The sequence below is a fragment of the Aotus nancymaae genome, unplaced genomic scaffold (genome assembly GCF_030222135.1).
Source record: "Aotus nancymaae isolate 86718 unplaced genomic scaffold, 86718_ANA_hifiasm-v0.15.2.pri h1tg000010l, whole genome shotgun sequence".
Classification (NCBI taxonomy): domain Eukaryota; kingdom Metazoa; phylum Chordata; class Mammalia; order Primates; family Aotidae; genus Aotus; species Aotus nancymaae.
This window is the reverse complement of record NW_026988421.1, coordinates 63,528,148-63,552,567: the sequence shown is the minus strand read 5'-3', so window position 1 is coordinate 63,552,567 and position 24,420 is coordinate 63,528,148. Positions and strand designations below refer to the sequence as shown.

At 53.1% G+C, this 24,420-nt stretch overlaps 1 protein-coding gene across 5 annotated transcripts in view; it reads right to left on the bottom strand.

Moving 5' to 3' along the window:
* Nucleotides 1–17: 17 nt before the first annotated feature.
* The window catches only part of CDH23 (cadherin related 23), a 421,218-nt gene continuing 396,815 nt past the window's right edge, over nt 18–24,420 (bottom strand). For 3 of the 5 annotated variants that reach the window (XM_064374248.1, XM_064374249.1, XM_064374251.1), the window contains 23 exons: nt 24,126–24,329; nt 22,575–23,033; nt 18,671–18,787; nt 17,315–17,539; nt 16,622–16,791; nt 16,273–16,410; nt 15,151–15,270; nt 12,814–12,991; nt 12,470–12,681; nt 9,863–10,054; nt 9,580–9,693; nt 8,475–8,604; nt 8,115–8,366; nt 7,875–8,036; nt 5,847–6,103; nt 5,317–5,414; nt 4,467–4,587; nt 4,308–4,387; nt 4,163–4,203; nt 3,895–3,955; nt 3,315–3,444; nt 3,024–3,146; nt 18–1,017 (listed from right to left, as the gene is read on the bottom strand). In XM_064374248.1, the coding sequence (XP_064230318.1) occupies nt 691–1,017; nt 3,024–3,146; nt 3,315–3,444; nt 3,895–3,955; nt 4,163–4,203; nt 4,308–4,387; nt 4,467–4,587; nt 5,317–5,414; nt 5,847–6,103; nt 7,875–8,036; nt 8,115–8,366; nt 8,475–8,604; nt 9,580–9,693; nt 9,863–10,054; nt 12,470–12,681; nt 12,814–12,991; nt 15,151–15,270; nt 16,273–16,410; nt 16,622–16,791; nt 17,315–17,539; nt 18,671–18,787; nt 22,575–23,033; nt 24,126–24,329 (3,911 nt within the window). In that variant the 3' untranslated portion in view covers nt 18–690. Of the gene's footprint in view, nt 1,018–2,561; nt 2,667–3,023; nt 3,147–3,314; nt 3,445–3,894; nt 3,956–4,162; nt 4,204–4,307; nt 4,388–4,466; nt 4,588–5,316; nt 5,415–5,846; nt 6,104–7,874; nt 8,037–8,114; nt 8,367–8,474; nt 8,605–9,579; nt 9,694–9,862; nt 10,055–12,469; nt 12,682–12,813; nt 12,992–15,150; nt 15,271–16,272; nt 16,411–16,621; nt 16,792–17,314; nt 17,540–18,670; nt 18,788–19,819; nt 20,164–22,574; nt 23,034–24,125; nt 24,330–24,420 lie in introns of those variants that run through there. The other 2 variants (XM_064374253.1, XM_064374252.1) reach the window with 2 other exon arrangements.

Here is a 24,420-nt window from a genome sequence, read left to right as displayed (position 1 = left end):
AACCAAGGGGAAAACTATTGAGGGAATAACTTAATTTAAAAAAAAAAGAATACACACGAACACTCCACATTCAAAACCCAAGGGAACAACAGTCAGTCATTTCTCTTTATAAGCTGGGCACATTTGGGAAGCCAGTGAAATGGAGAGGATGCTTGTTCGTTGACATTGACCTTCTTGTTCACGTGGGGATGCTGCCTCCACCTGGACATCCAGCAGGGATACGGCAGAAATGCAGTGGGACTTGGACTGAAGGCGGGGGTGTCCGGCCAGCAGGGGATGCCCAAGGTGGGCCTCCCTTGTTCCTGCTCAGCTGCGGGGGATGGTGCTGGGTGGAGCCAGGAAGGAGGAAGGCCTGCTTAGCCTCTTTGGGCTCACCCTGAGCTTCGCTGGTCCCCAGACTCCTGGGCCCCAGTGACCCTCCTTACCTTGTCCTTAGACACGTAGCATTTTTGTTTGGTTTTCTTATAAAAATAACAGATTTTATGAAGGTAGAGGTCAGATGCTGAATGAGCATCTGGCAAAAGTGGGATCTGAGCAGCTGATGCGGGCCGCCAGGGCCAAGCCAAGGTTGTCCCCTCATGGCTGGCCTTGAGAGGGACCCTCCCAAACGGCCCTGTTCCTGCCTTTGCTCCCACCCTGGGAGGGGGTGGTGGGTGGCGCTGCTCACACCCACGATGCTTCCCTGTCTAGTCACAGCTCCGTGATCTCCAGGGGGCTCTCCATGATCACATCGCGAAGTTTGTGCAGGGGCGTGGATTTGGCGGACTCTGTGCGGGCGTTGCGCTCGAAGGCAGTGACCTCAGCAGCAGTCAGTGTCTCCAACGAGCGGCCCAGGGCCTTCTGGTCATCCTCGGGCAGGCTGTTGAGGTCGGTGGCCAGCAGCGTGCCTGTGCTGCCGTGCACCACATGGATCCCATCAGGACCCTTGAGCTCCACTGGCGGCTTGTGGTGGAAGCGCAGGCTACCCTGCCCTGGGCTGTGGTCCCCTGGCTCCTCGTCCAGCTCAGTCTGGATCAGCTGCAAGAAGAGGCCAGGACCCCCACATGCTCAAGGCTGTGCCCAAGGGATTAGCAGGAGGATAGCCCCAGAGACCCATTAGCCATGTGGATGAACCCTGGGCTCCTACCGCAGCAGGCCTGTCACACTCCGTTTCTCAAACTGCGTGCAAAGGGAAACTATGAATGCTTAACATGCTGCAGATGGGTCCTCAGGAGGATCGACTTCTTGTGAAAGTCGTGTGTGTGTGTTTTTGAGACAGAGTCTGGCTCTGCCACCTTGGCTGGAGTGCAGTGACGTGATTTCAGCTCACTGCAACCTCCGTCTCCTGAGTTCAAGCCATTCTCCTGCCTCAGCCTCCCGAGTAGCTGGGATTATAGGGATTATAGGCACGCCCTGTTGGCCAGGCTGGTCTGGAACCTCTTACCTCAAGTGATCCACCTGTCTCGGCCTCCCAAAGTGCTAGGATTACAGGTATGACCCACTGCACCTTTATTTATTTATTTAGAGACACGGTTTCTTTCTGTTGCCCAGACTAGAATACAGCAATGTAATCATAGCTCACTGTAGCCTTGAACTCCTGGGCTCAAGCAATCCTCCTATTTCAGCTTCCCGAGTAGCTGGGACTATGGGCGTGTGCCATCACACCCAGCTGAGAATCTTTAATTTTATATATTAACTTCGGTGCTCTATAAAAATCCTGTAATACAACTGTGGTGTCTGGGTTTGTTGCCAAATCGGCTTCAAGAACCTCTAGTTGTGTCCAGGCAGGAAGTGTCAACAGGACAAATTGCAGACGATAAATAGGTGGGGTGGAGACTCAAAACTGGCACTCTTCCTGCATGAGGCTATTCCACTTTAGCTTATTCCTGTTGAGCATGAGGGCCCAGCTGGAAATTCCTTTTTCAGGGTAAGTCTGACTTTTGTTAAGTGTTGACATAATCACTACAGGCAAACATATGTAGGCCTATTTGATTCTGATGGCCTCAGTTTCTCTTTTTCTTTCTTTTTTTTTTTTTTTAAAGACAAGAGTCTCATTCTGTCACCCAGTGGAGTAAGTGGCATGGTCTCAGTTCATTGCAACCTCCACCCCCTGAGTTCCAGTGATTCTCCTGCCTCAGCCTCCCGATTAGCTGGGATTACAGGTGGGTGCCACCACACCTGGCTAATTTTTTGTATTTTTAGTAGAGATGGGGTTTCGCCATGTTGGCCACGCTGGTCTTGAACTCCTGGCCTCAAGTGCTCCCACCTCGGCCTCCCAAAGTGCTAGGATTACAGGTGTGAGCCACCACACCCAGCCAAGTTTCTTAAAATGACATCACCCACAAAGGTATGTTCTTGAGGTCTTTCTCTAACCTGAGAAAGACTGCCTCAGAGCCCACTCCATTCCTATGAAAGCCCCCAAGAGCCCAGAGAGCAGAGCCTGCTGTCTGACTTCCTGGCCTCCACCCATGCTGTCTTTGGTCCTGGCTGCAGAGCTCCAGAGACACAGAAATGGACAGCAAGAAAGAGAGCATCCCCAGGCTGGGGCACAGCACACAGCTCCCGGCCGCCTGGCCGGCTACCTCAGAGATGGAGGAGTGGCAGGAGGAGGCTTTTTGCACCATCCGCTGTGCAAAGAGCTTTTTGAGCCGCAGGTAATCCTCCAGGACCACCTTCAGCAGCGAGCCCTGGGGAAGGGAAAAGGTTAACCCCCACCAAGGCCCTCCCTGCCTGCCTCGCCCCTTCCCTCGCCTGCTCCCTCTGGGAGTCCTGGATATAGAGACATCTGATCCTGGTGATCCTAGGGGAGAGGATCAGCAGCAGAGTCTGGAGATAGTGGCCAACCTGAACACACATAGACTCGCTTCTGAGCCCTGCCCTCAAGGCCACCGCAGGCTGGAGCAGCTCCCCATCAGCCCTGATGTTCTTGCCCCAGTAGAGGGTGGGTTTGGCTGAGCCTGGAGGTCTTCACTGCCCTGTATTCTCTGGAGTGGGGTCCGACCTCAGCCAGGGGACTGGGTGTGGAGCCCGTAGGGAGGGCTCACCTTGATGGGCCCCTCCCGAATGATCTGGCCCAGCTTGGCAATGTTGTCATACTCCTGGATGGCGGCCCGCAGGTATCGGTCATCATCAGGCTTGACAGCTGCTGGCTCACGCCCAAAAGTTCCCTGGGGAGAGGGAACATTAGCTGGAGCAGAGGCAGGCCCCACACACATGCACAAGGCAGGGGCCATCCCTGAAAGAACACAGCTCCTGGGCCAGAGGTCACAAAGACCTAGCCCCTCCACCCCCGCCCCTTGTGATGCGTACCCACCCCTGGCCTGGCCCCGGCTCACGTGGGTGCGTGTGGGGCTGTTCCACAGGTCGGCGATCTCGCTGAGGTTCTCTGGCAGGTCATCCTCATGCTCCGCCTGGGCAGCCAGCTCCAGGTTCCGACAGAAGGGATCCAGCCACACGGGGTTGGCTCTGCAGTTAGGAAGGGAAAGCGTGGGGAAGGAGGGAAGGCTCGAGTAGACAGGTGCCCTCCCAGCTTCACCCCACACCCTGCTCATTTCCCTGGCCCAGGTAGTCCTTTCACTGGCTGGGGTGTGAGGCCCCGTCACCTGTGGTGTGTGTTCCCACCCTAGCATCCTGCTAGAACCAGGACCGCATGTCACTCTGGATTGCCTTTGGTGTGGAGGCGTCACCCTGCACCCACCACCCAAAGTCTGTACCCCTGGAACTTGAGGCCTATCAGGGTGGAGAGCCCCTCTCAGCCACGCGGTTTCTGAGGGTGGAGGGAGGGTGGCCTGCCCACCAGGGGGCGCCCACAGCCCGGGTTTCGGCCGCCCCAGCGCTGGGAGATGGCAGCTCTCCCCAGCTGGGTCCTGGCAGGGCTCCCCGGAGGGGACCGGGCAGGGCCAGGATGCCACTCACCCGTCAAAGGAGTACTTGTTGGTGTTAGGCATGTCCATGATGTCGATGAAGCCACGATTCCCTGAAGGGACATGGGGCGGGGCATGGAGAGGAGGGGAATAGCTGGAGGTAGGGGTGCTGTTGGGGGATGAGGTGGGGGTAGGGTGTGGGGGCGTGGTCCTGGGCCCAATGCAGGGCTTGAGCCAGCCTTGTGTGGCCCAGGTGGGCACTCCAGTCCCCCAGCCTGCTGCTGCTTCTCACCTGTCCCCCCATCAAGGCCCTCACTCACCAGCTGAGCCAGCCACAATGGCCTTGAGCTTCCTTTTGTGTCTAGAGAAAAGCAGAGGGGCTGGTGAGGGGGGCTAGGGTCAAGCTGGCATCTCAGGCCCTGCCAGCCTCGTGGCCGTCTGGGAGCAGGAGTGGGGGACACTCACACAGTCCTGTAGTACCAGTTCATGAGGACGAAAAGCATGGCGGCCAGGAATAGGAGGATGGCCAGGACGATGATTGCCATCTGTGGGAGCAGGGCCAGGGTAAGCCTGGGTGGCGGGGAGGGGGGGTGGGAGGGGCTGTGGGGCAGGGCCACCAGGTACCTGCAGGGCAGACATGTCATCCGGCAGCCGGACGGAGATGGCAGGCTGCACGTCCAGGACGTTGTAGTTCCGGAAAAGATTCCGCAGCTGCTCCTTGTTCTCGTCAATCATCTGAATCACCCTGGGCGAGGGGCAGGGGCCTCAGCTCTCCTCCTCAGCCTTTCCCCCCATGACAAGTCTGCTGTGCTCCTGCCTCAAGCCCGCAAAGTTCATCACCCCCAAACGTTGCAAGATTGAGGTCCACCCGGCCGGGACAGCTTTGTGTTTTACAAGGTTCCTCGAACCTTCATGTAGTGATCCTGCTCCATCCTCACAGTGGATGCAACGCTCCCCCTTTTTTTTTTTTGACATGAAGTCTTGCTCTGTCGCCCAGGCTGGAGTGCAGTAGCACAATCTCAGCTCACTGCAGTCCCCACCTCCAAGGTTCAAGCGATTCTCCTGCCTCAGCCTCCTGAGTAGCTGGGACTACAGGTGCATGCCACCACGCCCGGCTAATTTTTGTATTTTTAGTAGAGATGGGGTTTTACCATATTGGTCAGGCTAGTCTCGAACTCAAGTGATCCACCCAGCTCAGCCTCCCAAAGTGCAGGGATGACAGGTGTGAGCCACCACCCCCAGCCTGAATATTCCCATTTTACAGATGGGAAGAGGAAGGATCAGAGGGACGGAGTTGCTCATAGCCCCCAAACTCTGCCCTTTCTCCTAGCCCTGCCCACTTCTGGGAGATGGCCCCACACAGTGGGCCTGATGATATGGTCTGTGTCTCCTTTGGTGGGTCCCCTCCCCTACTCCAGGGCAGGGAGGCAAGCAGACAGCCAGACAGACAGTCCAAGCACAGACCCTCACTCACCGGTCCACGTCCAGGATGCGGTTGGTATCCCGGTTCACCACGTGGATGAGCAGCTCTGTCTGTGCAAAGTTCACCCGACCCTTCTTGTCCACATGGAACTAGATGGGAAGGGGCTTTGTAGGGTATGGCCACCACAGCAGGGGCCACAGGGACGGGCAAGCCTCTTCTAGGAGCCCCTTCTGCCCTTAGACCCCTCACTACTGAATGCTTGCTGAGGACCAGGCATGGTGCCAATCATACCTGCGAATAGACCCCTCACTACTGAATGTTTGCTGAGGACCAGGCATGGTGCCAATCACTTCACCCACTCTGGGTCAGGTACTATTTATTTTTGGCCCCATTTTATGGAGGAGGAAACTGAGGCCCAGAAACCTGGGAGAACTTTGTCAAAGCCGCACTGCTAGGAAATGACTAAGTGGGGCCTATACTGCCTTTCACGCTCTGGCCTTTGCACAATGTCCTGTCTCTCCTGTGGCCTGGCCTCCCCTTCTCCCTTCACTGCCCCGGCCCCAGGTGGTCCCAGGAGGCACCTGCACATCGTCAGTGTTGACAATGGCACCAGTGATGTTGGAGAGCAGGTGGATGAACTCCTCCTCAAAGCCGCGGACACGATCGGGGATCTCATTAATGACGATCTTGACGCGCTGGTCGTCCCTCAGGATGTAGATGCCGATGATGGCCGTGTCGTTGTGGCCTGCCAGGTCTCGAGCCACAATGTCCACCACAAAGTAGCCGGGGCTGTAGGCCATGAAGAGGTCGAAGGTGCGCAGGATGCCGTCCACACTCCCTGCAGGAAGCCCGAAGACAGGGCACAGCTCAGAGACTCAGTGCCCCCGAATCCCCAGGAAGGGGCATGAGCCTCGGGGTAGGTGGGGACATTTAGGGGAGGCAGCACAAGTGCCCACAGGGCCCAGTAGGGAGCAAAGGTGACAGGCGAGTGGAAACGATGGCCATCTGAAGTGGCAGTGACTTGGGTCTCAGCTCAGCCAGTTATCATCACGGAGGAGTGCAGATGACTAGTTTGTGACTCTGTTGTCCCATGCTAGCGTGCAATGGACCATGCTCCTCAGAATTCCACAAACGAGGCTGGGGGTAGCGGCTCATGCCTGTAATCTCAACACTGTGGGAAGCTGAGGTGGGTGGATCACTTGCAGCCAGGAGTCTGAGACCAGCCTGGCCAACATGATGAAACCCTATCTCTACTAAAAATACAAAAACTAGCTGGGCATGGTGGTGCATGCCCATAATCCCAGCTACTTGGGAGGCTACTGGGGAGGCTGAGGCAGGAGAATCACTTGAACTCAGGAGGTAGAGGGTGCAGTGAGCCGAGATCACACTACTGCACCCCAGCCTGGGCAATAGAGTGAGACTCTATTGCCAAAAAACAAAACAAAACAAAACCCCAAAAAATCCATAGAAGAGATGGTCAGAGGTGGTACAGCACAGTCTTCTCTTAAAGGACGATACACTGGGCTCAAAATTTGTCACTTCCTAGCTGTGTGACCTCAAGGAAGCTACTGAGTCTCTCTGTGCCTTGATTTATTACAGTAAGAGCAGTGAGAGCCCAGAGGACAAAGGGATGGTGTCTGCTTGCATAACTGGAGGAGGTGGCGCATGAACTAGACCTTGAAGGGTCGGGGAGGGATATCCAAAGGCAGAGAAGGGGTCCATGCAATGAAGGCAGAGGGGTCAAAGGCTAGAGGAGGATGGGAGAGAGCAGGCTGAGGGGATGCTAAGCAGCTTAGCTTGGCTGGGCACAGGGCCCTTAAGGACACCAGGTGGATGTGGAACCGAAAGAGGGATCAGGAGGAAGATCTAGTGAGCCTGGAATGCCAGGCCACAGACGAGGCATACAGAGGAGGAGTCTTTAGATGGAGAAAGGGGAAAGGGTTGGGGGTGGGAGTAAGGTAATGGGACACTCACAGGGGCATCTTCTAGAGCCTGACCTGGAGAGTCTCAGCCATCCACAAAGGTCAGTGCACAAGCAAACACGCACATCCATAGGTATAAATGTGCTCTTTGAATCCTGCTGCCCCAGTGCCTAGCACAAAGCCTGACATAGGGGAGGGTGAGGTGCACAACTGGAAAAACAGGCAGGTATCATGGGAAGGAGAATGGGAAGATGGGTAGATGGACAGATGAATGAAAGGAGGATGGATGGACAGATGGAAGGAACAAAGGATGGATGGAAGGACAGACAGATGGACGGATGGAAGGATAAAAGGAAGGAGGGATGAAGAGATGGAGGGATGGACAGACAGATGGGAGGATAGATGGACAGACAGAAGTGTGGATACATGGATGGATGGATAATGACTAGATGAGTTGAGAAGAAGAAAGAATGAAAAGAAGAAAGGGCTGGTTGGTAGATGTGAGGTGGATAGGTGGATACATTATCCAGATTGCTGGATAGGTGGATGAACAGGATTGGCATGGCTGGTTGGGGGGCCACCCATATCCTATGGTGCTCCCCCAGACCCTATCTCCTCCAGATGGCAGTCCATGCAGTGACTGAGAGGTCGCGGCTAGAGGCCACTCATGTGCTGCCAGGCCCCTACCCATGGTGAAGACCTGGCCCACATCTTCAGAGTCGTTGGCAAGGGCCCGGAAGTAGTGGATGGCCAGAATGCTGTAGAAGACAAGGCTGTTGTTGCCAATGTCTGCATCCAGAGCCAGCACCTGGATCAACTCTGAGCCCACCTTGGCGTCCGTGGCCACCCCTGCAGGAAGAGGCAGGTGGTGTGAGTGGCAGGGAAGGGGCCACCCCACACCTCATGCCCAGGCTCCAGTCCTTGCACCTGCAGTGTACTCAGCCTTGGTGAAGCGCGGTGGCTGGTCGTTGATGTCCTCTAGCACAACGCGCACCTCCTGCAGCGTGAGGTCAGCAACCAGGTCGAGGGCTGGGGAGGGTCCACGGGGAGGTGTCCAGCTGCGATTGCTGGAGGCCTTGACGATGAAGGAGAAGATGGCTTCTCGCTCCCGGTCCAGGTCCCGCAGCACCAGCAGACGCCCATCGGGCTGCAGATGGAAGTTCTTCTCTTCGTTGCCGGCTGAGGGTGGGACCACAGCACAGGGTGAGGGGGCAGGGCCAGGGGTGGGGCATATTGGGGTCATCTCTAGCCCCAGGTAATCAGGGCACTAGCTCTGTTGGGCCCCACCTGCAATGAAGTAGTACACGATTGCGTTGGGGCCCTCATCTGCGTCCACGGCGCCCGTCACATTGCCCACGAGGGTGCCACGTGGCGAGTGCTCAGGCACTGTCAGCAGCTGGTACTGGGGGCTGCCTTTCTGCAGGGGGAGGGGGATGTCATCACAGGGGCCAAGGGAAGGCCTGAGCTTCCAGTCCCTGCTTTGGGGCCCTGGGCAGTGACTTTGTAGGTGCTGAGGGAGTTTACTGTCCAGGCCTTATGGGTGAGTAGAACCGTGGTAACCTCAAGGGAGCAAAGCATGGCCTGGGGAACTGAGCTTTGCCCTCACGGAGTGTTGCCCAGAACCCAAATGAGTGTTTAAATGAGAGGAGCACACACCTTATTCTTATATGCACATGCACGTGTATGCATGCACACTCAGTCTCCAGGGAACATCACATCCCATGTATACACAAAAAAAACAACCAGAGAGTTGGAGTCCATAGGAGGGGCCCTCAGCTCCATATCAATAAATCAAAGCTGGGTGGAGTGCGGTGACCCATGCCTGTAATCCCAGCATTTTCAGGAAGATCACTTGAGGTCAGGAGTTCTAGACCAGCCTGACCAACAAGGCAAAAACCCCATGTCTACTAAAAATACAAAACTTAGCTAGGCTAAGTGGTGGGCTACTTGGGAGGCTGAGGCAGGAGAATCACTTGAACCCGGGAGAAGGAGGTTGCATTGAGCCGAGATCATGCCACTGCACTCCAGCCTGGGCAACAGAGCAAGACTCTGTCTCAAAAAAGGAAAAAAAAATCAGTGCTGATTTTCATGCTTCGTGTGTGTGCGCACAAAGACAAGGGTATCAGTTCCATGAGTCAGGCATTTTGGTCTTTTTTTTTTTTTAATCGCTGGATAGTGTTTTGAAATAGTGCTCAGTATAGCTCAATATAGTGTAACACAGACGCTCAATAAATAGTTGTTCTTGTATGAAGTGCATGCAGAGACATGCTTCCGTGTCTAGCCAAATGTGTATTCTGGCGCAGTGTGCATAGGAGAGTGTGCACGCGTGTGTGCTTGCAGGCAGGTGAGTCCCTGTGTGGGCATGACCAGCGCAGGAGGTGGGCAAGCTCACTGGAGGCCTCACAAAGAGGGGTTCGTTGTCATCTATGTCCTCCAGGGCCACCTGCAGCGGCTGCATAGTCTCGTATGGCACCGGCTGGCCCAGGTCACTGGCCACCAAGATGAGCTAGGAGTGGAAGAGCACAGTCAGAGGGGAAGACTGGGAGCAGACGTTGGACTGGGGACTTCCTGGTGGCCAGGTCCCCTAGACACTTTCCAGGAGGCGAGGTGCGGGACCCTTGCCGGGAAGAAAGCCCGCCTCAGGCCCCGCCCCTCGCACCGGGCCCCCCGCTTACGCTGTACACCGCCTGGGTCTCCCGGTCCAGGCGCTGCGCAGTCTGGATGAGGCCACTGATTGGGTCGATGGTGAAGAACTCCCAGTCCCGGCTCCCCGCCGTCTTCAGGAAGCTGTAGCGCACCGCCCCGTTGAGGCCCTCGTCTTTGTCCGTGGCGTAGACCTCGTACACGTTGGAGCGCAGCGGGATCTCCTGCGGGGGGTTATGGGGAGGGAGGCTCCTGGACCCCTGAGAGAATCTCAGTTCCCAGGCCCTGAGGGAGCCCTCGCCCTTTCTCCTGCGGTAGCTCAACATCCTCAACACCTTCCAGCACCCGCCAGGAGCACCTGCCTGCTCGGCTGGATTCTGGGCTTCTGCTAGCTGTTGTCCCTCTTCTCTCCTCCCCAACCCAAGCTAAGGCCATTGTCCACTGACAGTCCAGCCTGAGAGCCACATGCTTCAAGCCTTCCCAGAATGACCATTTTCCCAAGAGCTGCCTGTGTCCTTCCAGTCCCATTCATTGCACGCTGAGGTTTATCAGACAGAGGGGACCCAAGCACAGAGGCTGCAGCCACCCTTTGCCTGTATCAGTCTTGCTCTCTCTGCTACCCCAAACACAAGAACTCTGGGTGTCCCCAAACAACACCATCCATCCAATGGTGGACACACGGAAAATGGGGGACATGCAGGCAGGGTGACATGGTGGATAGGATAGGGGTTGGCCACCAGGGCCTAGTCTGTTACTAACCTGCCTGGAACCTAGGCATGCCACCTCACCTCTCTGAGCCTCAGTCTCCTGAACACCATTGAGCTAAGTCAAAGATCTTGAAAACCTCACTGAAATCATACATTGACCCATGATTAAGCTGCCCAGAGCAAAAGAAAGGGCACACTTTTTCAATTTCCGTTGAAAAATGATCAGCTCAGCATGGTTTCATTGTTTATCTCATGGATCATGACAATTGGAAGTTCTAAATGGCAGTTACATCTAATTAATAAAAAGTAGGATGACCTATAGATAATTAATAAATTCTGGTTGTTCAGGAGACATAATCTTTCCAAATGCAAAACCCTTGAAGGGAAAGTCTGCATAAATGGGGCCTTTGTTGTGAAAAAGGACTAGATTATTATTAATTTATACCCTGCCTCATTCCACAAAAGAGATTTGATGCAGCTGACAAAAATATATAATTATAATAAAACTGATCAAGTTTAAAAATTAGGGTAAAGAAAAAAATTGGTTGGCAGGAAGATGGAAGCTGAGGGGTGGGAAGCAAGATGATGTAAGCCCTAAGCCCGTGCAGGGTCGCTCAAGATGGTCTGACCACTCTGGGCTCCCTAGTGGGCACAGCAAAGAGGACTGACTGCTCAATTGCTGCAGATGAGACACTAGACACAAGGTAAAAAAGCAAAGCACATGGTAAAGGCACAATGCTTCTTCGAGCTCGGCCCTGGGAGAGGTTTCTCCTGCAGGACCTCAAAGAGGAGACAGAATGACAAGATGGACTTAGCACGGACATTCTGAGATGTGGAGCTACTTGGGAGGCTGAGGCAGGAGAATCACTTGAACCCGGGAGAAGGAGGTTGCAGGGAGGAGTTTGGGGGACAAAGAACAAGTGGGAGACACTCTGATGGTGCCACTAAGGAGCACTCTGGGTCTGCGTGCTTAGGGGAAGCGGGGAGAGCAGAAGACAAAGGAGTACTTCCCCCATCTTTATATGGCAACTTAGACCAAGAAGTGGAAGAATTGGAGAGATTCCAGAACCTCGCCACTTCCCCTTGTTTCTTATTTTGATGCTCATCCTCAGCTCCTAGGCTGTCTCCACACTGTATCAGCAGGAACAACAGACAGACGGAAGGGGCATGTGTGTTTATTCTGAGACATGTATGGGGGAAGTGGGTCATGGAGGAGCCTGTCCTTCTTGGTAGACATCTAGGAGCAAGAGATTGGGTATTTACTTATTATTAACCCCGTTTTGCAGAAGAAAAATTGACTTACAGAAGTCACTTGCTCATAGTCATTGGGCTGATAAGCGATACAGTCAGACTTCCACCAAAGACTTTTTTTTTTTTTTTTTGACAGTCTCACTTTGTTGCCCAGGCTGGAGTGCAGTGGCGTGATTTCAGCTTACTATAACCTCTGTCTCCTGGGTTCAAGTGATTCTCCTGCCTCAGCCTCCCTAGTAGCTGGGATTACAGGCATGCACCACCATGCCCAGTTATTATTATTTTTTTTTGTATTTTTAGTAGAGGTGGAGTTTCACTATATTGGCCAGGCTAGTGTCAAACTCCTGACTTCAAATGATCCACCTGCCTTAGCCTCCCAAAGTGCTATGATTACAGGCATGAGCCACTACACCTGGCCAAACCAAAGATCTTTTGCTAGCACAGTGCTTATACAAACCACTGTTCAATACCGCCCTGTGTGGCACTGATCAGGTCTGCTTCCTTCTCTGGCCTCAGTTTCCCCACCTTTACAAACCTTTTTTAATTAACAAAAATTTTTCCCTGGAGCTACTTTCCTGAAGCCAGGTTTCCCCACCTTTACAGTGGGGTGCTTCCACTCTCTCAGGCCACAGCTGGGAGAAGGAACTACTGGTGGGTAGGAGGCTCGGGGGACAGCAGTACCTCTCTGATGTGGAGGATGGTGCCATTGGGTGGGCGCACAAAGACAGGGCGGTTGTCATTGACGTCGATGACCTCCACCAGGAGCATGGTGGTGCCCCAGAGTGGGGGCTGTCCACCATCCGTGGCCACCACAGTCAGGTTGAACCTCTCGTAGGACTGCAGTGGCCGCTGTGTGGTCACCAGTCCTGAGTCCACGTCCACATGGAAGGCCTCTGGCAGTGGGGGCAGGAGAGTAGCTCTGGTTGAGACATCCTCCCCTCTTCCCTCGACTCCTGGCCTGGGGTGGCAGGCCTGCCCCTCTCACCTCCCTAAAGCATCACAGCTGTCCAAGGAAGGCCACATACCCACGCCAGGGCCCTCAAGTGAGTAGGTCAACTCTCCGTTGGGACCTTCATCCTGGTCAGTGGCCATCATGGTGATGACCGAGGTGCCCGCCGGCTCATTCTCATAGACGCTTGTGCTGAACTGGGGCTTGGAGAACTGTGGCCGGCAGTCATTGACATCCAGCACTTGGATCACCACCTGGGTGGAGGGAGGTCAAGGCCAAAGGTGAGGAGCAGGATGGGGCTGCCTCAGGGGACCTGGCTATGCAGGAGTAAGCCCGGTTCGAGGAAGGACAGGCACCAGCCTGGGAGGGAGGTACTGTCTTCTAATGTGTTGGAGTCTGACTTCAAGCAACTTATTTAACTCCCTGAGACTCGGTTTTCTTAACTGTACAATCCTAGATCCTTGGCAGTGTCTGACTCAAGTAAACACTCAACAACTAGAACTGTGGTTAACAGGTAATCTGCACCTGAGCCTGAAGCAGAAGCCCCTACCCCATCACACTGCCTGCTTTGTCCCTTGCCACGCCCCACAGTGGCCCTATCAATCTGGCTCTAATCTCTGTCCCTTCATGCTGGCTTGGTGGGATTCCTCCACTCCTCAAGGCTCCTCTTGACTGGGATTTGTGTCTGGCCTGAGGCTTGGCTTCCCTGGCTGACCCCCCAGCCCAGGGCAGGTCTTATGGACACAGAAAACCATGGGGCCTTTGTTCCCTGACTGCTGGGACCCTGCCGGAACTGCATCCTCATCAGAGCCCTTCACAGCAGCGACTTCATTTGTTTTTTGGTTACAGAGTTTCGCTCTTGTTGCCCAGGCTAGAGTGCAATGGCACGATCTCAGCTCACTGCACCTCCACTTCCTGGGTTTAAGTGATTCTCCTGCCTCAGCCTCTCGAATAGCTGGGATTACAGGCACCCACCAGTTAATTTTTGTATTTCTAGTTGAGCCAGGGTTTCACCATGTTGGCCAGGCTGGTCTTGAACTCCTGACCTCAGGTGATCCACCCGCCTTGGCCTCCCAAAGTGCTGGGATTACAGGCATGAGCCACCGTGCTCTGCCTATTTGTCTCTTAAAGAATACTAATGGCTGGGCGTGGTGGCTCATGCCTGTAATCCAAGCATTTTGGAGGCCAAGGCGGGCAGATCACCTGAGGTCGGGAGTTCAAGACCAGCCTGACCAACATGGTGAAACCCCGTCTTAAAAAAAAAAGAATATTAATGAGGGCTCTAAGTCACAATCCCATTCCCATTCCCATTCCACTGTTCGCACAGCTGTTCTGGGGCCAGGATCTCACCCTCTAGGCTCTCAATCCCCTTTTCTATGCAAAGTCGCAGGCCTCAAGGTTTTGCTTCCTCTTTCTCTCTGTTCCCTTCTTCTGCCTTTGGCAGGCCAATCTTTCTGTTCGCAGTACTCACTTCTCCCTCAGAATAACCTCATCATCCAAAGGAAATTCTCTTGAAAGGAGTAGGGGTGTGAACAGCTGAATGGGCCAAGATCACTTCTCTTTGGCAGGTACAGAGAAAGGGCTGTGAATGCCCGCACATATTTGAACCTCATCCCTGTCACACAGGCATGTGCTGTGTTGGGAAAAGCACAGCATTTGGGGTCAGAAGACTCAGGGCAACAAGAGTAAAACTGGCTTAAAAAAAAAAAAAACAAAAAGACACATAAATAAAGCTGATTCCTTTATAGTTGTTTGGTTTCTGGACTGTGTTTCTTTCTTTCTTTTTTTTTTTGTGATGGAGTCTCGCTCTGCTGCCCAGGCTACAGTGCAGTGGCGGGATCTTGGCTCACTGCAACCTCTGCCTCCTGGGTTCAAGTGATTCTCCTGCCTCAGCCTCCCGACAGCTGGGATTACAGGCACCCGCCACTGCACCCTGATAATTTTTGTATTTTTAGTAGAGATGGGGTTTCACCATCTTGGTCAGGCTGGTCTCAAACTCCTGACCTTGTGATCTACCTGCCTCAGCCTCCCAAAGTGCTGGATTACAGGTGTGAGCCACTGGGCCTGGCCTGGACTGTGTTTCTTTCAATGGGACACTATGGTGATACTGGGCCATGTGGAGCCCCAAGCATTATTTGGGTTTCACCGAGGTATGTTTAGCTGCCTATTTGCCAAAATATTTTGCCAAATAGCAGTCTGGCAAAGATTTCTCCTAGAGGATCCCTGTCTTCCTAAGCCATAGCCGTTGTAACCCATCCAGTCACCCTCTTGCCTTCTCCTTTCTGCTACTGTGTCCCGAAGGGGACTGGGTGGCTCTGCTCCCAGTCTGCAGCAGTCCACTTGCTAGCGGCTTTGCTTGTTGCCTCTACAACCCCAATCTCTGTGGTCCCTGGCCCAGGTTGGCCCCCCTCACCTGCACGGAATTTTCTCGACGGTTGCTGGCTACATCCCCAGGGTTGTCTTTGGCCAAGGCAGTCAGGATATAGTGGTCCTTCTTCTCCCGGTCCAGAGAGGACAGCACATAGATGTCACCCTAGTAGGGGAAGGGTGACTTTAGGTCCTTCAGTCATTCAAAAGATATTTATTGAGCACCTACTATGGCCAGATACTATTATGGACTTCGGAGATTCAGCACTGAACAAAAGAGACATAACCCCTGCCCCTAGCAAGCTCCCATTCTAGCGGCTCTTGTTGCTCTCACTATCCCAACCTACCTGGGAGTGGGGTGAGCAGCCCAGCCTGGAGCTACCTGCCTGACCAGGCCTAGCATATAGTAGGTACCCCATAAATATTCATTTGTCTTAATGCCAGGCCTGGAGCCATGTCTGATGGCTCATACCAAGCAGGAAGGAGTGAACCCTGCTGAAAGGGCAGAGTGCCAGAGGATGAGGGCAGAGCAGGGCAGTGGGAGGGAAAGTCCAGTTCCAGCCCCAGCAACTGGGGTAGGCCCTGCCTGACCAACCAGTGCCAGGCCACAGGACTCTTTCTCTATACTGAAAATAACAGCTTTGAACCAATTAGCAAACATTTGAAATCATCTCCCATCTTTTCTCCTGAATTTCTGCTCTCCCACAGGTCTGAGATTCAACGGAGCATGTGAGATGCACCCTTTGGGACATCCTCCCTTCCCCAGCACTGAGTATAGGGCCATGTATACAGCAGGTGCTCAGACACTGTGCCCACTTTCTGCAGTGCTTCCCATGCCTCTTTTCTGACCATCACATAAAGCAGCCCCATGGACTTCAATCAAGCTTTCTAGTGTGGAGAGGACACATCTCAGAAGTTGTCCCACAAAGGGCTCATTACAAAAGACTTGGCCACTTCCTTCAAATCTGTTGCAACAGAAAGGCCACAGTCTCCACAATGCCTGGGACTCTGAGAACAGGGCTTGCTGACTTGGCTAAAGAACGTCTGAGGCTGCAGATGTCCAGGTGGCAAGACCCAGAGGGATGACTACAATACTTTTGGTGGCTGCTTGTTTTCTGACCCTGGGTCTTTCCCACTTCCAGATCCCAGGCTCTCCATCGCCACTCACCGTGGTGGGGTTGATGGCAAACTTGCCCTCTCCATCTCCAAGGCTGTACTCAATGAGTGCAAAGTTGCCTGAGTCAGCATCAGTGGCAGTGACTGTCAGGATGATTGTGCCCACAGGCACATCCTCAAAGACGGCCTCCTGGAGCCCAGGGGGCAGGGAGAGAGAGTAGGCCAAGGTCAGTCCCAGAGCCCGAGCACTGCCCTAGAGCTCACTGATGCAGGCATCAAGCTGCTCATGGGCTGGACACTCCTAGGGAGCTTAGAGGCTGGCAGGGTGGGAGTGGAAGATGCCCAAAGACCCCAAGCAACAGGGACAGGTCTTGGACCCAGCCTGTGGCCTGGCCACCCACCTGGTAGGAGGGCTGGTCAAAGATGGGGTTGTTGTCATTGATGTCCACGATCTCCAGGTAGACAGGGATTTCAGCTGCCCGGGGCGGGGACCCATTGTCTGAGGCCCTCACAGTAAAGTTGAGCCAGTGTACTTCCTCGTAGTCCACTGTCTGGTTGGCAATGACTTTCCCTAAGACACAGAGGCCCCCACTGCCATTTTGGCCACTCCTCACTCATGGCAGCTCTTCAAAGTATAAGGAGAAGGACCTGGACTATGAGGGGCAGGTGTGATCCCTTGAAGGACAGTGGTTGGGCAGCACTGCCCAGTAGCAGGCCACACGGCAGGGACTGGTGCCCAGTTGTTTGTTTTATGGAGGGTGAAAAAGCTTCTCCTAGCCACAGGGATGAACATCAACTAGCCCAGGACCTGAGACACCTCCTTCTTGGCCTTCCTGCTCCCTCAGTGGTACTAGTAGTAGGAGCTTGAGTGGTAGGGTAGCCCAGACATCAAGAGGCTTCCATTCCAACCCAGGAGTAAGTACTCTGTTCCTCCTTTCCCCTGGTTTGGGCATCTGGAATCTGGCATGGAATGTTGGCTATTTTGGATCTGGCTCAGTCCACTGAGGGGCCACGGAGGGGCTGTGTCCCCTCTTGGGTGTTCAGCAAGCACAGATAATGTCCCCGAACCCTCCTCTGACAGATTTCTGACTTACCTGCCGAGGAGTCCTCCAGCTGGACATAGCCTGGGGGCACCAGGTCCAGCAGGGTGTAGGTGATCAGCCCATTGAGACCCTTGTCAGGGTCCACGGCTGCCACAGCAATGAGTGTAGTCCCTGGGGTGGCCCCCTCCAGGATCCGCTCCATGTAGTAGGTGATCCCAAAGGGTTTGAACTGGGGTGTATTGTCATTGACATCCAGGACGTTGACAGTCAGCTTGGCTGGGGTGAAGCCGGGAGTAAGGGAGATGGGAGGGACACCAGTGTGGCTGGGCCAGGCCTTCCTTAGCCTTGGCCAAACCAGGAGAGCATGGCAGCATCCCACAGCCCCCCTGAGGATTGACCTAACTCTCAGGGTGCAGCACATGAGCCTTTCCAGTGGTCTAGTCACTTGCTTTTCCATAAGAGGAAGGGCTGGGTGACCCTGGTGGAGCCCTTGGTCCTTCCTGTGCCCTGGTTTCCTAACCTGCTCAATGAGATAGGGCAAGATGATCTTTTAGACCCTAGATCTTGTCTGAGCCGTCCCCTCTATGTAACCGGCCTGGGCCCTTAACCATCTGAGCCTCTGACACGGAAGAGATGACCAAGTCTGCCCTTCTTTCTGGAAAACGCATGCTTCTGGGCTGTGAAGATAAGCAGCCAACATCTGCCAGGCCTGGCTCCCCCCACAGCAGCTGTCTCTGCCTCATGGCAGAGGCAACTTGAGTCCACCCCTTCCCCACTTCCCCCACTCCACTCTTGCTCTGCCCACACAAAATCTACCCCTCTGACAGCCCCTTCCCAGCTCACATCTGAGGCTGCAGGCAGGGTGGCCTGGGCCTGACTGGCAGAAGGTAACACCAGGCCCCTCTGTTCACCACCATAAGTGCCTCCACCCCCAAAGCAGTGTCTGTGGCCTCAGGTCACCTCCCCTTACTCTTTGCTTCCTCTGTGCTAACCCCATGGCTTCCTATCAGATCATGGGGTTCCCATCTTACATCCTAGCCACACCCTGGTTACCAGTTCTGCTGACTGGACCTAAGCCTCTCTCAAACCATTTTTTCTCAATCCGTTTCAGGCTCTACCAAGCCTCCTTCTTACTCTGAGCCTGGGGGTTCAGATCACACATAGTTCTGGGCTTCTGGATTCCCCACTGCTGAGCTCTGCATAACCATCACCACTCTGGGCCTGACCGTGGCTGCCACCTTCCATCCTTCCATGCCTTTAGTGTTCTCTGACTCCTGACCCCTGGCCCCTGGAGCAGCTGGGTCTTGTTGCTCTCTCCCTGGGGACAGACCATTGCTGGTTCCCCGCCTGCCCCCTGCCCTGATTGGCTCTGAGTAACCAATGAAAAATGTCTGCAGGGAACCTTACCATTTGGCACACTGACAGAGCGCTCTGGTAGGTCGCTGGCATTGTCAATTACTGAGAGAGTGACCTCATAGGTGGCAACGAGCTCACGGTTCAGGGGGGACTTCACCATTATGGATCCTGTGGACCAGACCAGGTCAGGTTCAGCCTGAGCAGAAACCCCTAAAATCTGCCCTTACCAGGGGTGTGCCTGGCCAAACCCTCCCAATCCCCACAGAGGATGATGGTCCCCAGTGGCTCCTGGAACTTGTGGCTGGGATGGCCCCACAGCCCCCTCATAAGCTGGGGGCACATGGCTCTGCCCCTCCCATGATGCTTACTAGCCAGGTGACTTTGGGGAAGTTATGTCACCTCTCTGCACCTCTGTGTCTTCATTTGTAAAATGAGATAATTACAGTACTGATTGTCAATCCATCATTTTCTCAATCCCCTACTATTTCGAGGATTAGAAAAACAAAACAAGTTTCCAATTGTAAAGTGTTTAGAACAGTGCCTGGCACACTGAAGCTTTGTAATTGCTTGTTTAAAAAAATGCTGTATTCCCTAACAATGCGAATGCACTTAACACTACTGAACTCCACACTTAAACGTGGCTAAAATGGTGAATTTCGCTATGTGTATTTTATCACAATTTAAAAAATGCTTAGATTCTAGGAAGATCAAATTGAAAGGAAAATCATGGTAGTTGAAAAGCCCTGAGGGGGTTCCCTGGAGGGGGCAGTGGTGGAAGAGTATGGATGCTTCAGGTCCATCCCTTTGTCTTGATTAAATAGGGAGTGACATGGACTGATTGGTTCTATGGCAGTCCTAGCAAGTGACAGGAGCATTGGTTCCATGTCAGTCCTAGCAAGGTGCTTCCTTCTGTTCTACCCACTGCCTTCCAGAGACTCTGCCTGCTCCCCAAATCAGAGAGGAACCCCCTAGAAGTGTGGGCTGGGACAGGACAGACCTAGTTTGCCTAGCTTTCCTGGGACCTTTCTTGTTCCTGCCTGTTAGAGGGCCTGGTGGCTTCTCCTTTCATTGGCTTCATCCCAGAGTGAGACCTCCTCTCCCTCTCAGGCACCAGGGTCTCTGGGATTCCCTTCCCCCTCGGCAGATCCCCTGCTGGGCTGCTGTCCTCCATGGGTCCCCAGCTGGGGGGCAGTCACTTACCCTGGGCCGCCTACTCCTCCTCCTCCTCCTCCTCCTCCTCCTCCTCTTCCTACTCTCGCTCCCTGTCCCCCAGGCTGGGGAGCGAGGATGGGGAGAGGGCGGCTGCATTCAGTCTGCAAAGGCTGGGCCACGGCCTTGGCCTGGGCCCCACAGGACAGGAAGGGTGGTAGGGGTGCGGTGGGCATGGAGGAAGGCAATGGAGTGAGGCAGAGAAGAGATGAGGTGGGAAGTGACAGAGAAACAGAGCTCAAACCTGTGGGCCTGCCAGCCGTGAGGAAGAGAGAAGAGGGTTAACATCAGTTAGTTCAGGGTGCAGCAGGGATGGAGCAGAGTGGGGCAGGGAGGACTCTGGGGACTCAGAGCTGACGGGGTGGGAGGAGGGAGGGAGGGGTGGAAACAGGGAGTGGGGAGGGGAAGAGGCACTGGGAAGGAAACCAGGGGAGCAAGCAGAAGCCTGTTTGGAGTGGAGAGCTCAGGGGTTGAGGCTCTGGCAAGAAGAAAAGGGAGCAAAGTGGGCAAGGGAGGTGGGGGGAGCTGAGGATGGGGGGCAGAGAAGACACTGGAAAGAAAAATAGAGAAGAGAGTCAGTTGGAGGAAGAGGGATCAGGAAAGAGAAAAGCAGTAGGGAATAGAGCAGAGCCTCCAGTTGAGCTGGGATGTGGAGCAGCTCTCCATGGTCCTGACCAACCCATGCAGCCAGGAATTTTGCTAACCTGGGACGTGGCTGGCTCTATCTAACTTCTCCTAGTGCTCATGGCTTTTCCTTCTTCTGTTTCCCTTTGGGCCTCAAATGCAGATTCATGTTCTTTGGTTCACTATGACCACTGGTACCTCTCTTGTTTTATGTGTGCATCGACTCCCTTTCATTCCCATATACCTCTCTCCTTCCCTTCTTCCCTCAGGGAGTCATTGTAATGTACTGAAGTGTATTTTTTGTTAATAAACATATTCCTGAAAATCATGTATTGCTTTGTATGTATTTTACATTTATGCAAATGGTGCTGTGGCATATATCTCATCCAATCTCTTATCCTTTTTAGTAAATACTTATATAAGATTTGCCTACTTGCTCTGTGTGTGTCTAATTTATTGCTTCTCACTGCTGGCACTGCTGGCTGGTACCCACATGATGTGCATTCCCCATGTTTTATTCTTCAGTCTCCCAGAAATGGACACCTGCATGGCCCCCAACTCCACCATCACCAATAACACTGCAGTGAGCATCTCAGACAGTTTCATTAACGCCCTGAGACTTTCTCTGGAACATATACTTGGAGGTGGAGCTGCTGGGTAATAAGGTACAAGCGTACCTTATACTGGATTGCTATTCAGACAGTGGAATCAGTGACAACTCCTACAGCAGTGCATGAGGGTTTCAATGTCCCCACACCGTCACCAATATCAACATTCTCCAGCATCCTAAGGCCTGCTAATCACATATGAAAAACTAACTTCTTGTTGCTGTTTTAGTGCTTTGTCATAGCCATGTTGATTTTTCTACCACTCCTCTGGGCCTTCAAAGAAGTACACCCACCAGATCCGTGTCCCTTTCCTAACTCCTCAAAGGAGAAAAACATGAATTTTTGGGAAAATGATAAAAACACCAACATTACAATAAGCTGCATACATTGTGAAAGATAAGCCATGGTTCTCTTGGTTTCATAGTGTAAGAGAATCATTGATCTGCATACAACTGGCAGAGGATTTAAATGGCCAGCATACATATGAAGAAAGTGTTCAGCCACCTAGTTAGGAAAGAAATACATGTGAAGGCTGGGCGCGGTGGCTCACGCCTGGAATCCCAGTACTTTGAGAGCCAAGGCGGTGGATCACAAGGTCAGGAGTTCAAGACCAGCCTGGCCAACATGGTGAAACCTTGTCTCTACTAAAAAGACAAAAATTAGCTGGGCATGGTGGCACATGCCTGTAATCCCAGCTACTTTGGAGGCTGAGGCAGGAGAATTGCTTGAACCTGGACCCGAGAGGTGGAGGTTGCAGTGAGCTGAGATCACATCACTGCACTCCAGCCTGGGCTACAGAGCAAGATTCTGTCTCAAAAAAAAAAAAAAAAAAAAAAAAAATGCATGTTAAACAAGGTATCATGGCCAGGCAGTGGCTCAGGCCTGTAATCCCAGCACTTTGGGAGCCTGAGGCAGCTGGATCATCTGAGGTCAGGAGTTCGAGACCAGCCTGGCCAACATGGTAAAATCCTTCTCTACTAAAAATACAAAAATTGGCTGGGCATGGTGGTGCATGCCTGTAATCTCAGTTACTCAGGAGGCTGAGACAGGAGGATTGCTTGAACCTGGGAGGTGGAGGTTGCAGTGAGCCAAGATAGCACCGTTGCACTCCAGCCTAGGTGACAAGAGAGAAATTTCATCTCAAAAAAAAATAAAAACAAAAACAAAAACAAACAAACAAGGCATTACTTTCCTTTAAAATTGCCAACATGAAAATGTTATCATTTTTAATGCTGCCATGAGTGTGGTGAGAGAGGTGCTCTCATACAATGGTAGGGTGGGGGAATCAGGAAGGTCAGAGAAGCTGCTCAAGGGAGGGGGAGGAAGAGAAAGCAGAGAAGGAAGGAGCAAGGGGAGAGATGGAAAAGGGGAGGGATCTAGTGTCACAGGGTAGAGAAGAGAGTAGCAAGGGACCAGCAGAGGAAGAGAACGAAGGAGAAACAAGTGGGAAGCAGGGAGCAAGGAGGCTGGGCTGGGAACCAGGAGAAAGGCAGGAGGGGTGCCGGCCCTTGTACCTGTGTTGATATTCACAGCAAAGGCATCCTCCTGGTTGGGCACCAGGCGGTCAGTGTCATCCTTGGCCACAATGCCGATGATGTGGTATTCTAGCTTTGGGTTGAGGTCGCGGTCGATGGCTGTGACATTGGCAATGACAGTGCCTGGCTCAGCCGACTCCAGCACGCTCACTGTCTGGATGGGGTTGAGGAACTCGGGGCGGGAGTCATTGATGTCATCGATCAGGATGGTGATGATGGCTGTGCCCGAAAGAGGAACGGTGCCCCGGTCGGTAGCCACCACCGTTAGCCTGTAGGCCTCCTGCTCCTCTCTGTCGATGGTGGCACTGCCAACACGGATGACCCCGGTGGTCGGATGAATGAGGAAGCGGTCCTGAGCCCCAGCTTCTATTCGGTAGACCAGCTCCCCATTGAGGCCACTGTCCTCATCCGTGGCTGTGACTTGAAGGACTGAGAATCCTGTTGGGGAGGAAATAGAGTAGCAGCGCACAGTGGCCTCTTCTAGAAAGATCTACCAAGACGCATTTGTTGGTGATGTCCAAGTGGCCCCTCCTCATGACAGCCTTGACACATTTTCTTTTATACATTTTTCATATTTGCAATTTTATAGGAAAATGGAATATTATTTTATATTCTTTGATTAAACAATATTTTATAATGTAATGGTTAGTTGTATGTTCTACAAATGGTCTGCTTTCGTCTTTTGCCCATTTTTCCGTCAAGTTATACAAGTTATATAATTATGACAACTTGACACTATATATATATATATATATATATATATTTTGAGATGGAGTCTCGCTCTGTCACCCAGGCTGGAGTGCAGTGGTGTGATTTCAGCTCACTGCAACCTCCGCCTCCTAGAATTTTCATGCAGCAGACTCCAGAGTAGCTGGGACTACAGGCACCCACCACCATAGCTTGCTAATTTTTTGTGTTTTTAGTAGAGATAGGATTTCTATTTTGACATGTTGGTCAGGCTGGTCTCAAACTCCTGACCTCAGGCGATCTGCCCGCCTCAGCCTCCCAAAGTGCTGGGATTACAGGTGTGAGCCACCACGCCCGGCCTCACATCGTATTTTACTCTTTAATTTATCAGTATCTGTTTCTGGGCTATTTTGTCCTGGAGTCTTGTGCCCACAATGCATGACTTTATATACTGTAGCTTTGTAATATGTTATAAAATCTGGTAAGCCAAATCTGGCTTATTATACTATGTTTTTCAAAATTTTCTTATTCTTCCAGAAGTTATATTTTGATTTTGATGGGAATCATGTTGATCCTATTTTGACTTTAAAATAGTCAGTGTTTCCATATGGGAACTCGGATGCGTATACTTAAGAATCTTGTTTTGCAGACAAGACACAGAGGCTCAGAGGAGGGAAACGAGGGCCCAGGTCTCCGGACTCCCTCTTCAGTGTGTTCTTCATTCACCCTGCTGCCCATCTCTCTCCCCACTGGAGGCAAACTCTGTGTTCAACCTGAGATTCTAGTCCCCTGTGACCACCAACCAGCCCCTGGTTGGGGGTGGGGGGGCCTGTCCCTGCTTACCAGGTGGGCAGTTCTCCAGTAGGTGGACAGTGAGAGTGGCAGGGCTAAAGGTGGGCTGGTTGTCATTGTCATCCAGGATGGTGACAAGCAGGTGGGCTGTGCTGTTGAGCAGCCCGATGTCCTCAGCCAGCAGCAGCAGCTCCAGGATGGGTGGCAAGAAGGCCTCCCGGTCAATGATGACACCTGAACTCACAGTCACCATGCCTGGCACCAGTGCCGCCAGCCAGGGAAACACACAGAAAAGGGGTGCAGTGGGGAAGTAGGGCAAGAACCAACAGGGAAAGAGCAGAGAAAG